The 17,427-nt window shown below is 47.7% G+C and overlaps 1 protein-coding gene across 2 annotated transcripts in view; it reads left to right on the forward strand.

Annotated features, from left to right (window-relative positions):
- Positions 1–17,427, forward strand: part of COL5A1 (collagen type V alpha 1 chain) — a 149,006-nt gene that overhangs the window by 36,963 nt on the left and 94,616 nt on the right. For both annotated transcript variants that reach the window (XM_035341727.1, XM_035341726.1), the window contains exons 3-4: positions 2,517–2,730; positions 3,323–3,485. In XM_035341727.1, the coding sequence (XP_035197618.1) occupies positions 2,517–2,730; positions 3,323–3,485 (377 nt within the window). The remainder of the gene's footprint in view (positions 1–2,516; positions 2,731–3,322; positions 3,486–17,427) is intronic.

Here is a 17,427-nt window from a genome sequence, read left to right on the forward strand (position 1 = left end):
AAAGAAGCACTGAGCCAAATCCAGCATTGGTGCGGTGCTGTTAAGCAAGGAGATGGATGTACAGCATCTCAGATCAAGCTTGCTTAAAATGGATTGGAAACAAAGGCTTAATCCTAACCCCATTGTAGGGGGTGACTCCCTTGTCTTTGAGGGGATTTGGGTCAGTTTCCATGTGCTTCGTGTATTTATTGTCATGTATATGTCATTGTGTATGTGGATTTGTTTTCATACGTTGTTCAATAGCCTGGGTCACTTCTGTGACAGTGAAGGCATTGTTATTTTGCCAGGACAGCAGAGCAGTAACAGTAATGTCAGCTATAATTCATCCGTTATGGTTATTTGGGTTGAGAAACTCACGTCACCATGGAGACATCTTAATAATAATGAAAAAAAATTAAAAGCAGCTTTTTAATGAGTTGGCAGCTTGTTCAAGTTGAAAGGTACTGTATTGTGGATTCATAATGCAATTTTGGACATGAACTATTTTACATAAAAGGCCCAAAACTGTAGCCTGTAATTGGAACCAGGAAGGCGTATGGTCTTGATTCAGTGCTACAGGAGGATTTGTATACAGCAGGAGGGAGATAAAGCTCAGCTCATCCTATGGGAGGCACGAAAAATCAGATGCCTGCCTTTGCCAAGTATCTGGCCCTTTTGTCCTAGGGGGGAAATCAGGCTATAAACACAGTACTTAATTATTGACAGAGTCCTCCATTCAGAATATGCTTTATGCTTCTTTCCAAATGCTATTTAACGAGGGTGAGGGATGTTAACTGGGTGTAAATGCAGTGTCTCCATAGGCATCCACAGGTGCCCCATTCAGGTGCTGTTTGCAATGCTGTCTGCAGCAGTGCTTGATAGCAGAGCCTGCTGCTCAGAGGGCTTTCTCCTGCCCCCTCCACTGCCCTGCACTGTCATCCTGTGCTGGAAAGCTAAATGCATTTAAAGAACCAGTTAATAAAGTCTGAGCAACTCCTAGGCTGAAGAGGGTGATTTTTGAACTTCCTAGCTTTGCTGTGGTTAGAGGAACTCATGCCCTGGGTCCTGTACCCACAGCAAAATCCTTTAGGCAGCTCTGGGATACCACCTAAGAAAAGCCGATGGGGCAGAGGAAACCTATATGAAACTTTTGGGCATTGAGCTTGATGCTTTTTTTGTGGTTTATATGGCTGCAAATCTGCAGTTTAAACAAAGTGCAGCTCCCTTCCCTGCATGCTGCCAGCTGCCACGCGTGTAGATGGACACAGCACGCTGCCTGTGGCGGGGCCACCCCACCTCGCTCTGCTGTGCCTTGGTGTAAGATTTCCCAAGCAGATACCCAGCGGTACAATGCAACCCTTGTTTTGAAAGCCTGGACCTTGGAGGAGAAATACCCTGCAAGTCTCATGCTGCTGAAATGCAGTGTGTGAGCAGGTTATGCCCTGTGGCTACCCTCATTTCCAATGGGTCCTATCTCCAGTAATAATTTGATCAAGGAAGATCCTTTAGTAATACTCCTGGTATTATTAAAGACCTGTTTGGGATGTGCATCCAGGCTTTTTATTTTTAATGCTTCTATATGAATGGCAGAAAAATAGAAACCAAGCATCTGCATCCTGCACAGGGCACGACTTGATCTTCATGTCAGCGTGAGACTCTGCAAACCTTGCAAAAATAGAGACTGGTCTGCTTTCCTGAGTGGAGAAAAAACTAGGAAACTTGTTAGCTGCTTAATATGTAGACAAAATAGCATCTCCTACTGTTTGCCAGATTTATTTCTGCTCACAGATATTTTTTCCTGCACCAACCCTGTAAGCCAAAGCCACAGAATGCTCTGTTCTGGTCTAGAATAGATGAAACCTGATGCAACTCCCCTGCTCCCTTACACACAATATTGAAGGGTTTTATTTGCCTAACTGGCATGGAATGTTCCATTTCCTCTGTCCTTCGGACATATTAAGTTAATTTGGAGATTGTGTGATAAATGAAATAGAAAGTTTTTGCCTTCTCTCCTAAATGCTCCAGGACACCCAAAGGGAGGGTTTGGTGCAAATAGATTCAAACCAGCAGCTCTTCTAGAATCTCTGCTTTCCTAGCATCATGTTCCTGTCCCAGATCAGAAAATCCCTCACTGTGCTTTGCTTGGAGGTTCAAATGTGGGGTGGCTTTTAGCTCTTCAGACTGCAGTAAGGGCTGGAAAAAGAGTTCTGATCATTAGTGGGAAGATCCCTGGTGATGCCCAGGTCTGTGTCTGGATGCTATTTATGCCCTTGAGAGGTGCTGCCCTGCTCTGGCTTCGCTCGTGCAATCTACATGGGGTTGCAGCACATCCCAGCCTTGCATCTCAGTAGGTTTTGGAGGAACAGATGAATCTTCAGCTGGTAACTAAATGTTTCCCAACATGCATTTTTAGGGTGCACACATCTGGAGAGGTATACAGTAATCAGTGTTCTCCCCATAGATCATTAGACAGTGCTGTTTTTGTAGGGATTTGTTTTCAAGGAAACCTGACTAACCTCTCTGCTTTTCCACTCCAGCTTCCCCCTTCCCAGAGGACTTCTCCATTCTAACCACTGTAAAAGCGAAGAAAGGAGGTCAGTCCTTCTTGATCTCAATTTACAATGAGCAAGGGATCCAGCAAATTGGTGTGGAGATGGGTAGATCTCCTGTATTCCTGTATGAAGACCATACAGGAAAGCCAGGCCCAGAAGACTATCCTCTCTTTAGAGGCATTAACCTAGCAGATGGCAAGTAAGTGAAATTTTGTGCACAAAGGGGAAAAACAGTACATTGTTTATATCAATACCAGCATGCGTTGAACATGATGTAAAATAGGGGTCATGTATAATGTATGTAGACACCTCTGACTGCTGCTAAAAGTCCCCTTCCTGAACTGTATGTACCCTTTGGCAAATAAACACTGCCTATAAAAAGGGTGAATCACATTAGCGCAGGCAGTCTGGTGTTTATAGGGATAGGAGCACTGATACAAAGGGCCCTATGGAATCAAGGAAAAAACACCTTGAGTCCCTTGCAGGACCTGAGGAGGGTGGAAGAGGGAGGTTAGGTCAGGGTTATTAGGGTGGTTCCCCTGCCTCTGGTTGAAGTGAGAAGAGGTGTTCTGCCTGTTTTGGAGGGTGAGAATCAAATGGCATTATCTGCCAATGCTGTCACTTCTATTTCAAATGATATATCCAGGGTCTGCCCAAGGCTGATTTTCATCCTTTGGCAGGTGATAGCTGTCATGAAGGCTTGCAGGAACATTTTGTGAAGGATTTGTTGTTACTACGCTTGTTGGCTTGTTCTTGGAAGTCTGTTTAACATCTGTGAATTGTTTTTGTAGGTGGCACAGAGTAGCCATCAGTGTGCAGAAGAAAAATGTCACCTTGATATTGGACTGTAAAAAGAAAATAACCAAGTTCTTGGACCGAAGTGACCATCCCATCATTGACGTCAATGGCATCATTGTATTTGGAACCAGGATATTAGATGAGGAAGTCTTTGAGGTAAGTCATGACAGCGAGCAGCTCTGGTGACATTCCACAGAGCTGATGAGCAGGGCTCTGGCTGGGGAACTTACAGCTCATTTTTTTGAGACTTGTCATGGATTTTTGCATAGAAGAACTCTGTAATGTGTAACTTCAATTTTGCCTAGGCAAATGCCTTCTGTACTATTTAGTGGGCTGGATCACTGTTGGAGTTGACTCCCCTGGTTCTCTGGTTTCATGGCCTTGCTGGGGGTTTCAGACCAGCCCATGCACGAACCTTGTAGGTCCCTACCTCTTGTGCTCTCAGCTCAGTTAGCATGGGAAGGGCTCCAACTTTGGGAAGTAACAGGACTTCATTTATCCCTGTGTTACAATTCAAATCATATTTGAAGGGCAGTAAACAGACGAAAGCATCTCCCTTACAACTCGTGGTACTCTGGGGGGTTGTCGGAACTTGCTCTTTTCCTGTGCACTGGTCATTGATTCCTGGCTTCTTGCACCATGACATGAGGAGTCTCCTTGACAGATTCTTTGGCAGCCCTGTCACCTCCCACACAGTGCCTGCTTTTTAAAAAGCAAACCAAAATCGTGATGGGCGGAATGTTCCCATGAGCTCTTGTGATTTAAGCAAAGAGATAAAGAATTATTTATAGACCGAGTACATATGGTAGAAGATCTTTTCCTGTAGCTCAACAGCTAGCTTAATATATGCATTTCACTAGCAATTTCAACTTCTGTGGTCTGCTGTACTTCCAAGGCTTTTGTGTACAATAATCTTGTCCCTGATCTTGCTTGCAAGCTAGAATTGCTTCCCCGAAATCAGCGCCAGTGCAATGGAGTGTAAATGAAGACCTATTGACTTCTCTATCTCCTTATTTATTGTGTTTGCACGGAGGAACTGCTGTATCTCCTGGGTCTCCTAACCCAGTAAAGGGACGGGGAACATCTATCAGCGGTGGATAATGAGAGCTGTAGCAAAGCCAGCCTTTGTCTGCTCTTTGCTGTCACTGGGAAGGAAAGTTCCGGTCTGTTTAACATTACCAACATCTGGGAGCTGGCGCACTGTAAACACAGCAAGAATGCATGGACTAAGCACCGCTGCCAAAATCCCAGAGAGTTCAAACTGGATTTTGAAATTGCGTTAAGTTAATAGACATTCCCTGGGAAGTCTAACAGTTAAAATGGAAAGTAAAAGCTGGGCTTAATGGGCACTGGAGCGTCTCTCGCAAGTATTGGATGTTCTGCAGAAAACTGAGCAATTGCACTGGTTGCTGTATTTTAAATGGAGCCATTATATAAAGTGGGGAGCCATTGGACCTAGGGATCTAGTAGATCTGCTTAAAGAAATTGTTGCTTCCAAACTGAGTAAGAAAACTAATTTAGGCTTCTTCATTTTGCTGCAATTTGGTGAGCACAGTCTTCTGCTTTATAGAGAACAAAGTCTCCTGGCCTTGTTGGAAATAATTTATCTAGGAGTGTAAGCTCAGGGGACTTGTGAAACCTCTTAGATCCTGGGGGGTGGCATAAAATAGAGCAATTGTTCCCCTGCACTGGAGGCTGTTGCCTTGTCATCAGCTCTGGGTACAAAACACAGCTCCGAGATCATTGCAGGCACTTCCTGAGAAAGTTGCTGTGGTTAATTGTTGAGTTCTGGTAGAATAACAAGTTTTTTCTTTTCTACATCTTTCTCCTGCGTGTTATAAACTATCAGTACATTTTTTTAAAAAAGCAACCTCTTCTGTTCTGGTATTTATCCTCTTCTCTTTTGTTGTCCTCATCAAACAAAGAGGGTTTTCAACATACACTCATGCACACTAATCAAGATACCAGCAGCTTTAAACCGAATGTAATTAATAGGTTTCATGAAGGCAGTGGACTATAACCTAATTTCCTTCATATCTCAGCAACTTAATTTCCTTTAGCCCCTCCTTTCTTCTCGGCAATCTGCAAGCCTAAGCAGAAACTGCGTAGAGCAGATTGTGGCTTAGGAGAGCAAATTGTGGCTTGGGACAACGGGGAAGGTGTCAGCAGTGGAACATTGAGGCACACGCAGCTCTCCGGCAGTCTGTCCAGGAGCTATGGTGGAGCTGCTGCTGTCCGGCAGCAACTGCCCTGCGAACCTCAGCTAGTTAAGATGATGATGAAGTTTGGAAGTTTTCTGTGGCTGTGGAGCTGCCTGGGTGTTGCATGCCTGTCCCTGCTGCTGGGAGCTCCTCCAGCCCTGTCAGCTGTGGGTAGGATGGGAGGTAGCGGCCGGGAGGGCTTAGGTTTTGACTCAGCTCGGATCATCAGAAGCCCTAAGTATGGGGAATTCCTATCCTCCATGCCTGGGCTCTCATCAGGACTGGAACCAAACAAAACCCCGAACACTTTTTGTTTTGGAAGCTGTAATTATTTAAACTCCCGGTCTAGCTGGGGTCACAGCAAAGTGGCTCTGCTGCATTTGTAGCTTGGGTGCACAGACGGTGACTTCCCCGCTTGTGCTCTGCTGCAGAAAAAGCCCAGCAGGAAAAGTTTGAGGAGTTTCAAAATATTTCTCTAGCGTGACATTCTTCCAGTGGAAAAAACGACTTCCTCTCATTAAAATTCAATTAGCTGGGAGGCTGTGTGGATCTCTGTGCGGCTCTGGGAACGCCGGGTAAGTTTGAAGAGGGGCCAAGCCGAGGGCCTAGGTTGTACAAGTTGAGTTTTGTGCTGAGCTCTTGTTCGGAACACAGGTTTACAAATGTCAGGCCGGGCTCTCGTGCTGGGCTCGGGCTGCGGTGGCTGGCTTCAAGCTGTGGCTGAGAGGACGCCGTTGTGAGGCAGCAAAGGGCCTTTTGCAGAGCACAAGGGAGAAAAGACCAGCCCGTGGTGCAAGACAAACACTTTTCTCTCTCTCTGCCTGCAGGCTGTAGTAAGCAGCGTTCCTGTGGCTACAGTGACACTAAGGAAGTCAGAAGGCATGTGAAAGTGTCATTTTTAGAGGGATTGACTGTTTCTTTTGCAGCATTTATACATTAGGAAGCAATTTTTAGCAGTCTATTTGTCATGCACAGAAATAAAAGGAGAATGAAGGTTGGGAAGGGGACTTTCCCAGAAGGCTGAGCACTAAAGCTAGGGGAAACTTTCCAAAGAAAGCATCCCTGAGATGTGCTGGGTGGTGGCTCTCTCCTTCAGTGCCCCTGCTCTTCTGTGAAGAGGTCATCAACCATGGCTGCATCATTTTGGGATGCTTTGTGGGCTTCCATGGGAGGTGCTTGTGACTGCTCCATGTACAACTTATCGCTGGGTTCAGGAGGTGCCAGGGGTCTTGCTGAGCCTTGCTCCTTCCTAGCAGGTTGAGCATCCTGGCTTGAATGTTGCCCACCCCAAGGCAGAGCCTGGTGAGGATTTGTGTTTAGTAAAAGCAGTGTGCAGCTTGCTTAACCCCTCCGAGTGCTGTGTGGACAGCATCTCCCCAGGGGCTGGCTCTTCCAGCCAGCGGTGGTGGTGGTGGTCCTGGGGAAAAAGCAGCTCAGACAGCTCTTGCCTGCAGAAGTCATTCTGGTTTCGCAGATGTGGGTTGAAACACAGTTCAGGTCCTGGCTCAGGAAGGTCGCTGGTGCTGCGTTTGTCCCAGAAATGGCTGTGTTACAGCAGTGAAGAAAGAAATCCCATAACCCGCAGCTGGAGGGTCTTTATGAACGGAAAGTGCTGCATAACGTCTGGGGCGGGTACATGTCCTGTCTGTGCTGGATGAGGTGAACTCAACCCCTCTGCGGTGCTGTTCTGGAGCATCTCGGTAATCCCCCCGAAGCTTGGTTTCTGTAACAACACGGGGCCCAGCCCTGTTTTACTGCTTAGCCTTCCTCTGAAGACCAGCGCTTCACAGCGATGGGCTGATGAACAAAATTAAATTTGTCTAGACCTTGCTGAAGTCCCAGAGGTGTGCTGCCATCCGTCTTTCTGCTGGAAATTCCAGGTTTGTTAATTCCAGGTTTGTTTTTTCCAGATCTGCAGGGAGAAAACAGCGTGAGGCTGCAGGGCCTAGAAAAGAACTGTACAGCACCTAGCTGGCAGAGCTGGTGTTGGTGTCGTTTAACACTGTGCTGCAGATACAGATAGGCTTTTTTCTTTTTCTTTTTTTTTAAAAAAGTTAAAATTGATGAGGATGCCCTTATAACTGAGGATGTTTCATGTTGATTATTCTTGCTTCAGCTGTTCTAAAATTTTATAGGGCTGTTCCACCAGCTAGGTGGCATTTTGACCCTCTAAAAGGAATGTTGGGGTTGTGTCTGATTTTGGTGTAGATGAAATGAAATTGGTTTTCCTATGAGTGGAAAAGTTCAGTGCGTACGTTGCTTTTTGGGGTTGTCTTACGCCTGGCTTCTCTGGAAACAGGAGGAGCTTATTTGGTCTGAGCACCCTGTGTCATTGGTCTGGTTGGTCCTGTAAAAAAAATGGTTTCTTCTGATCCTGCCAAGCAAGGTGCAAAGCGAGAGGGTCTCAGACACCTGTGTGTGCCCTCGTGCTAAGGCAGTGAAACCGAGAGCAGACAGGAGGGTTTGCTGGCGGCCTGAGCCAAACCTTGCCCTGGGATGAGACGTGGTGCGCTGCATGGGGCCGGGTGATGCGAAAAGGATGGCACTCCCTATTCTTTCTCTTCCTTTGTGGTTTCTGAAGACTGCTAGCAAAATCAAGATATTGGAAACAGAGGGAAAGCAATTTGTGCTGGGGTGAGCCAGAAAGCCTGGGCGAGGTGCCAGAGGTGCTCTTAAGGCTGGGGAAAGTTTCAAGGCGCAACAAGAGAAAGCAGAATTGACGCTCCGGTGATCTTAGCCGAGACATTGGTGCCGTTCAGGTGCTCTGTTGCTCTTGGGCTGAAATGCCAGCTCCCTTTTCATCTTCTGCCTTGTTTACACTTAAAAACAATTATCACTGGGGCTGATAATCCCAGATTTCATTTCGCTATCGTCATGGCTTTCTCCCTCCCTGCCTCCCTGTGCTCTTGGCTTTAGCATTTCCAGCTCTGGAAAAAGTTCATAGCTTTTACATTTCTGTACATTATTTTTTTCCAGACTGCTCCAAGGTTACAAGATTGGATCAATAAATTTTGCTCTAGCAAAAGGTATACAACAGAAAATGGGCTTCCTATCAATGAAAGTGCATCTTGCTGTAGTTTTTGGTGTTTGAGGACAGATTTAGGGCTCTACTTTTGCAGGCAGATCTGCTCTTAACATGTCAAATAGCCTCAATCAGCTCTTGCAGGAGGATAACTACTGCTAATACAATGGGCTTTGGGGAAAGCCAGATTGGTGGTACTGCAACATTTGCAGGCTTTATCTCGTGGGGAAATACCTACTGTGGGAGCCTCAGCTCTGAACCTGATTCATGCCTAGATCCTCTTGTGCAAATGTAAACAGCAGTGGCAAGGCGTTGGAGCACCTGGAAACATTCACTTGTTTACAGGAGAAGCAAGAAGGTCCCCAGTCTCCTCAAACCAAATACATCTTACTGGCTATGTGGAACTCGGGGGCTTCTTGTGAGCATTATGTTGGACCCATCCTCCGCAAGATCTGGATTTAGTCCAGAGGGGCAGAAAGGAACTGGCCGGAGCTTGTGCTTAAGTTTGTCAACCTTCAAAAAACACTTTGAAAATTAATTAGGGCTTTATACTAACCTGAATTTCTGTCAAGATGCGCTGCAGACACATGCTCCTGTGTATTTTCCCCTACCCCAGCAGACTGCTGAAAGAAGCTAATTTACAGTCCTGGCTGCCTGCTTTCTCAGCCCTGCCAAATCTGATTTCACCTCTTTTGCTGTAGAGCCTTTCAGGGAGTGCAAAGAGTTGATGTTTTACACCACCAGCGTATACTGTGGTGTGAGATGATGGAAAATAAAACGTCCTGAGCCAGCATTTGGGTTCTTTATTGAAGATGTCTATAGCTTTCCCTGGTCTCCCAATAATTCTCCATTTAGTTGCTGGTTTTCTCGTCATTTTCTTCTGCTTTTGTTTTTTCAAAGGGATCCTCTTTAGTGAGATGGTGCACTTGAGACATATGGATTAAATCACAGAGCTAGGTTCTTCCAGAACAGCAATGCTGCCTAGAAAATGTCTGCAGTTGCTGAAGATTATGCCTCTGGATGGCTTTGCAATTAATGGTGAGATTTTAGTGCCAGGGGCCAAGCAATGCAGTCAGTCTAATCAAAACCCAAGCGTGATATTTGGCTCCAGTTGGCAAGGGCTTGCACACGGGATCGTCTTACACAGGTGCCCTGGGATGTCATCTGGTTTTATCAGTGTGTCTGCAAATGCGTGCCTGCATGGAGAGAGGGGCAGAGCCCTGTCCAGAAGCAGAATTGCAAAGCAGCTGGTAAAAGTTAGTCTGTGCTTCAGGTAGCTTCGTCTTGATCCTAAAGTGACACAACTTCATATGATCCCTATCTGTCAGGTTCCTGTAAGAAAAGTAAAGATTTGGGTGGAAACATTGGATTAATTGTTTGCATGCACTTTGCTCAAACTTCTTGTTTTTCACTTAGGCTTGCTGGGTAATTGGCAGCTCAGACATCTGGACCGCAGTCAAGCTTTGTGACTGGGTCAGGGTTGCCTGTAATGATGTAGCTTTATTAGTCATAATTACAAAATACAAATATTTGATGTTTTCATCTTTTTTTTGCTCATTGTTAGTGATAAATTCCATTTCATAAACTGTAAAAGAAACTGCTTGGCTTGTGTAGGTGATTACTGGAGCTTGCTGGTGTTGAATGCCTTCTGGCCGGTGGTTGCATCCAGTGCAAGGGGAGGGACGTGTTCCATTGTTCAAACAGACCATAAAAGTGCTTTTATTGATGCTGAGGTTATGCGGTGCATCATCTATCTTTTAATATGGCCAAGCTGCACACCAGGCCCAGGAAGCTGTATGGCTTCGCTTCTTGCAGTTTGCCTGGAGCCAAGCCCCAGTTCTGCAGACAGCAGCAGAGCCCTGATAGCACGAGTTTGTTCTTGGGACTGTTAATTCTCTGTCAATGCTAGCTTCAAGGTAACACCCTTCTCTTACTGGTTGATTAATGCTTGTGCTGGTTGGACTGGGCCATGCCGAGGTAGCTGCGGTTTGCTGTCATGTACCCAGGCACAGAATCAGGATAGTCACCTGTAGATGGGGAAAGTTATCCACTTTGGAGCAATTTCTTGAGGGCTTCCTCTTCATTATTTGTCTGGAAAGGCGTGGTAAATGCTGAAGATATGGAGTGATTAGCGGTCATTAAAATCTAGTGGTAAATATCTTCTGTAAGTGGTTGGTGAAGGATACGGGAGCCTGGGCCGGGGAATGCTTGGCTTCCTCGCGTGCTCCTGGACAGTGGCTGCAGTAGCAGCAACGTGACACACTTTTATTGCTATTACAGTTCAAACAAGAAGATTCAAGTCTGGTTTCCTTACTAGTAACACCTGTAAGCTAGCTGTTTTTGAGGTTTTACTGTTTTGGAAGGTATCAGCAAGGATGCCAAGTGGGAGGAGGGGAGAATGGTCGGTGGGAAGGATGCTGAGCAGTGCCACGAGGGCTCCCATCACTAATGCTCTCCTGGGCCGTGGCACAGCAGCCTGCTTTGGCCCAGAGAGGACAGGCAGGCTGTAGCCCAACTCTCCCTGTCCTGAAGAACCTCCTGCAGGGAGCAGGGACCAGTTCAAACCGCTGACATGGAAAGCAGAAAGGCCTTTTGAAGGCAAAGCCCGCCCTTCAGAGTAGTTTGCCTGCTGCAGGGATTGCAGGATTTGGGGAGCAGAGTTGTCTGGCTGTTCCTGGTGCTCACTTGGCAGCGTTTTGTGCTCAAATATTGGCAGGCAGCACCGGAGGCAGGCCCGTTACACGTGATGGATGCAGCTCGGTGCACTGTCATTACTCCTCCAGCCCATGGTTTCGGCTGTAGCTCCCTTCCCCTGCTGGATAGCGGGAGGGAGAAGGGGGCTTGGTTTCTTCCATGGAAACTCTGAGGTGTAGAGGGCCGATTGCGGAGCCCAGACAGGGTGAGGTAATGCTGGAAACCTGCTCCCCTCCGGTGATGACATGCCAAGGTGTACAGTGGTGTTGTGGACAAGGACGTCCCCTGGGAGCAGGCAGGGGGACTGGGCTTAGGGAGCAGAAGAGGTGCTGCGAAGGGACCCGGTGTGTGTGAGATGCTGGAGAAGAGCAAATGGATGCGTGGGGAGTTGGGGAGAGATTACTTTCTGCAGCTTGAGCATGGGGGAAAAGCCAAATAGTTGTGCTATTGGGGAGAAGTTTCCAGCTGAGCTTTACTGGCAGTGCTGCTGCACAATATGTAAAAGTGATTACCGAGAGCAGCGAGAGTAGTGGCGTGCCACCAGCCCAAATCAGGGCATGTTTCCCCTTTCCTGCTAATTTGGAAACCTCGTTCTGTGTGTGGGAGGTCACACCAATTAGTTTTATTTGCATAAAAGCAAATTTCTGGAGCTGAAGCCTGTTGGATGGAAACACATTCTCTTCCACATACGGAAAGCTTGATTTGCGTGGTCGCAGCAAATTGTTATAGGAAGCCCAGGCTTGTCCGAACCAAACTCGTGGGAGAGCCCCTGCACTGAGGAGCAGGGCCATGGGCACTGTGTGCAGGTCAGGCAGGCAGCAGGCTTGTGTCCTGGGTGACCTGGCAGTGCTCAAGCTGAGGTTTCTTTGGAATGTAGGACTTGATTGCTATCATCCCGCCTTCACATGACACTGCTTTATACCTGTCACTTCTCTAAGTCAGATTATGTATGTAGCATCTCACTGCAGTAAGGAAGGAGTAAACCCAGTGTAGATGAGCCAGTCCTACCTAGAAGCCTCTACTAGCTTTGCGTTCAACCCACTCCCTTGTCACTTAGGTACGAACAAATGAAACACATGTTCCTTACACATGGTGAGGCCTTTTTATTTTTATATATATATTTTTTGAGGCAGTCTGGGCTGCTTGCCAAAGCCCAAAGGAAAATCCTAGCCCACTCCAGACATCCCCAGTGTGCAGGTGTACTACTTACTTCGACAGAGCCAAGCGGGATCGAATGTATATGTTCGCAATAAATACATCACCCCGGGGACGGGAGCTGGAAGAGGGCATTCCTAATGAGTTGTGCAGAGTATTGGATGGGGTTTGTGTATTTGTGTGTGTTTTCTATTCCCTCCAAGAACACGGAAAAAAGTCTCTCACCGTGGGCTCATTGTTCTCCACACGTAGCCACATACTGGCCCCGGTTCAGGAGGTCAGGCCTGTTTGAACAAACAGTGCTCTGGCCACTGAAGCGAAATGTGTGGGGAGATGAGAGAATTTGTGGTGAATATGGCATTCACGCACTGTTCTCTGCTCTGGAATGTCTGCAAACATAGCAAGGTTTTCCTGGGGCTTTGATGCCTGGCATAAGCAAATTTTATCTGCAAATTGTTTACCCTTCTCCAGCTTGCTGCTCCAAATACTGAAACGCGAGCTGTGATGTTCAGCTACTGCTGGGCACGCTGCGTCCATTCCTGATCTGTAATGGGGTTTGTTCGGATAACCAATACCCACATTCCTGGGCTGAATTTCACATTTGCTCTTCAGGCTGTAGGGTGCACAAACCCAGCTCTTCTTTTGGGGTAAAAAGCTTGGGTAGTGCCCAATGAGGTTTGTTACAGGAGCTAAGCAAGATGGTTTCAGCACGAGGCTTTTTGAGATGGGAGATGCTGCACTGAGGTTCTGTTGCAGGAGAAAAAAACCATCTTTCTTCTTCAACACTGTTCAAACATAATTGTGGAAGTGGTTTGGAGTATGGGGAAGAGCTGTGTGAACACCTGAGAAAGGAGGGGCACTGGAGTCTCCTGGGGAAAGATGGAAGGAGAAAGGTGTACGGACAAGAGGTATTGCATATACCTGTGCCTGTTAGCTCTGCTATCCATTTTCAGCTCTTTCCTAAGCGTTACTGCCCCAATGTGCAGAAGTGTTGGGAAGCAGCAAGAGGAACCTGCACCAAAGTTTCCTTCTGGGGTGGTCCCAGCAGATGTGTCCTGCCCTCCGTGCTCCATGGTTTGGTGATTGTCACTTGCCAAATGCAGGAATGTTTTCCCTACCAAAACTTGGTGTGAAGTTGAATTCTGAGTGTGTCAGCAGATATCCCTATGGCTAAGTGCGTAATCCCACTTACATCCTGAGATAGCTTTGGCAGCCAGGTCTATTTTCCCCCATTCCATTTAATCCATAAAACCTGGATTCTGTATTTACCTCCTGGGGCAGAAAACATTCCAAGTCCTGATTAAAAGCCTCTGTGTACACAAAACCCTTGATCCTGAGCCACCTCGGTGCGGAGGGCTCGGATAAAACCCCAGGGTGGATCTTGGGGTTGTGGCAGCGTGTGAATGGAAAACCCTTCAGCAGAGCTGAGAACGGCAGCCCAGCTTCCAGGTTAATCCAAGCGTGAGGGGAAAAAATGGGATGGAAGCAAGGGGCATGCAGCTCAGGTACCTCTGTGCTCAGAAGAGATCCAGCTGTTGTGGGATGGGAGCAGGAAGCCCTGATGTGCTGCTGGAAGCAAAGCCACCCTTTGGTGATGGAAGGGAGCCCAGGGGAAGCTGGAGCTTTCCAAAGCTTTGGAGCTTGCCTGGGGTTTTGTGCTGGAGCTTGGAAGCCTTTGGAGTGGGGAGGGGAGAGGATGGGAAATCCAGGAAGGAGCATCAAGGGGCTGCACCTGGTTGCTCTTTCTGCCCCCGTAGCAAAGTTGGGAATGGTGCAGTGGAGCTGCCAACTGCTAGCACCACATTAGAAGTGGGCTTGGACCTTCATGGATGGCAGCGACTGGGTGCTTGCTGGTGCCTTTGACTTGGTCTTTTTGCCTCTTTCTGTTCTGCACTAAGGTGGGGACTTTTTACCACCTTCCCTTTGCCTCTATTTCCATTGCATCTCCCACCATCAATAGGGATGGAGACAAAGCCGAGGCGATCCTGGGTGCAGATCCTGGGCTCAGCACCTCCCAGGGCCGTGCTGCCACCCTGCTCGCATAGGGCTAAGCAGAAATGAAGCAACTACCCCTACTCCAGCTCATTGTGGCTCCAACAGCGACCTCTCAAACACGTAACTCAGGCCAGCAGCTCCGTTCCCCCACCATGTATTTTCCACCGTGCGAGCGCCCCGCACAATGCTCCCCTATCCAGCTTGGTGTGGGCGGCACAGTGAGCAGGAGCTGATCCCTTTCCTCAATTTTCCATAGACGAAAGGGAAATAAATCAACGTGAAACTGGAGCCAGGAAACAGCAATGCTCAGCACGGGGAGGGGGGGGGAAGACACAAAAGAGCAGCGCCGTGATGGGCCGCGCCGCAGCCTGTAATGAGGGAGAATCTGTTTTTAAACTATCCCTTATGGTTCACACATATGTCATTGAAAAATAACTTCTGGAGGAAAAAGCCAGCCCCTCGCTCGGTTATTAGTGGATTATTTGGTTTGGATGAAGAGGGGAAAGTTGGAACAGCGGGATCAGCACTCGGTAACCCGGTGACATCAGGAGATGGAGTTGGATGGGGGAAATGCAGCACGGAATGGAACGGGAAAGAAAATAGGGAGCTTGAGTATGTGGTCAGGGCTGCAAGACCACAAGAAGAAATTTGAAGGCTGGGCAGCCTTCAGCGGCCTCTCCTCTCTAATTTGGGTTTAAGTGGAGTTTTTGGAGGCTGCATGCAGAAACCTAGCTTGGATCAAAGGGCGCTGCCCAGTGCTGACCCCTCGGGTTGTGGTGGACAGGGACACCAGCTGGGCCCTGAGGGTGCCTGCTGCAAGGGGTGATAAGAAATGGGACCTGGAGAGTGGATGAGCACTTCACCCGCCTCCCCTGCCAGCTCAAGGAGCCATTGAGAGCAAGGGAAATAGGGGGCTTGAGTTTCTTCCAGGGGTTCCTGGTGCATGTGACAGAAACGAGGGTAGATATGGGGCAGATGACTTCTCTTGGACTTGGTCTGCTGAGCAAAAGTGAAGTCTCCTTTTGAAGAATCCCCACTGGTGTCAGGGGTTACCTGGACTGGGGGCTTTGCCTCCTGAGGTGCAGACTGCTGCTGGGGCTGAGCCACCAGCCAGGGCTGGGAGCTGTTTGCTGGGGTGAAATCGCAGCCATCCCTCCGGCAAGGGGGTTTGAGGGGGAGGGCCCCTATGAATCAACCCTATGGAAACGAAGATAGAGGAAACCAACATCAATGGAAAAAAAATACGTATATATCCTAAATAATACATATATCCTAAATTAGTGACAGACGAGCTGGAAGTGAAGTGAAATCCATCCAGGAATAAAAATAAATGTCTACAACTTATTTCAAGGAGAACTGTAGCCTGTTGTTAATCGCAGGACCACGGTGCTGGTGGTCGGGGTGGGTTTGCTGTTGCTCAGGAGCCTGCAGCATCAGATGCTGATAAATGCCAGGCAAAGCATGCAGAGGTTTGAGCACCTCTGGGCTTCACATGGGCTGCAGTTATGTGGCTTGTGTTAAGCCAGAGAGTGGATTCAGTGGTCCTGATCCACTTTTTACCTTAAAACTGGCTTTATAGGGATATGGAGTCATGTTTTTGGATCTGGTAAGCATGAGTTAAGGTAACCCAGCAGCATACAAGAATGGTGTGCATGGGTCTCTCTCACCAAAGGTCATCCTCCAAGCAAAATGCAGTCTCCTTGAGCTTGAACGTGTATGCTTCAGAAAGACTTATCTGGAATACACGGGTGTTATTGCAAAACTGCTGATTGTTTCATCTCTCAGCTTTATTAAGGGCTGGCAGATTGTGACGGACAATGGCATCTATTCATTTTGTCCCATTCATTTCTCAGCGGCCTGGCCTGCTCCCTTTCCTTTTTATTTCCTTCTCCCCTTAATTTCCATGGTGGACAGTGGGAGGCCAGGCTGACGCTGTCCTCCCGTGACGGAAATGCCTCCCACAATGCGCAGGCTGTCAGCTCACGCTTTTCCAGTGGGCTAAATGCCAGGTCTGGGGGACGTTGCCTGTGGGGCTGCCGTCCTGGCAATGCCAACCTGCACCCAGCCTCGAGCACCACAGAGGCAGCGCTCGTGAAAATCTCTCGTTTCTTACAGCAGTCCCTGACGTGAAGCCAAACTTCCCTGGTTCCAGTTGCATCCCAGTTTGTCCCAGCAGTTGGCATTGGTGGGCGCCGAGCCCTGCCGACGCACCGTCAAGTTCTGTGACTATTGAAAGAAATGTTTTGAGTTGTCTAATTTCCTGCTTGAAAGTGTTCAGAGGCATAATCTGATTTGATGCTCCAATTAGGGAGCAAGGCTGCACCTCATCTCGGCCATATCGGCTCCTGTTTGAAAACCACTGGAAGGAACTGCTTGAGAAACTTGTGCTGTGCGGTTATTCACGCGTTGTTTTGCAAGCAGTTTGGAATAGCTAGTGACTTTAAAAACAAATGTATGAATTCTGTATAGATGTGTTAAAATGTCCCGTCTCTTGAATAATCCACTGCCGTGAAGTCGCTCTTAGCTGGCGTTGATATTGCAGAGAAACAGGGGTTGCAACTATTAAAAAGAATACTTGTGAACTCAGCATAATTTGTGAGCAGTTTTTACAGCATTCAGAAGTTACCCTATGGATTTGCACTATTTATAGCTAAACATTTGTAATCCGGAATAAACCCACAACCACCCCACAGCGGCTCTGCCATGAAGGTTGTGTCTGGGCTAGGAGTAAAAACAGTGACAACAGAGCACACGGTGATTGTGGGACATCTATTTTTAGGGATCAGTGGTGTAATTTGTCTGCGTGGAGGGTGACACGTTGATTTGAAGTTACCAAATGAAGAGTTTGAAAGCAGAAATCACAGAGCGGCAAGCTGCCGTGTGGTCATATACAGAGGGGGAAAAAAAAAATAGCTCCGTGGTTTGCTCTTAGTGTGCTTGCTGGCGAGCCGGTGATGATTACAAGCCTGTTGTGCAGATGGATGTCACTGAGCGAAGGCTCAGCCGAGGTCACCTCGGTGGCAGTGCCAGC

The sequence above is a fragment of the Oxyura jamaicensis genome, chromosome 17 (genome assembly GCF_011077185.1).
Source record: "Oxyura jamaicensis isolate SHBP4307 breed ruddy duck chromosome 17, BPBGC_Ojam_1.0, whole genome shotgun sequence".
Classification (NCBI taxonomy): Eukaryota; Metazoa; Chordata; class Aves; order Anseriformes; family Anatidae; genus Oxyura; species Oxyura jamaicensis.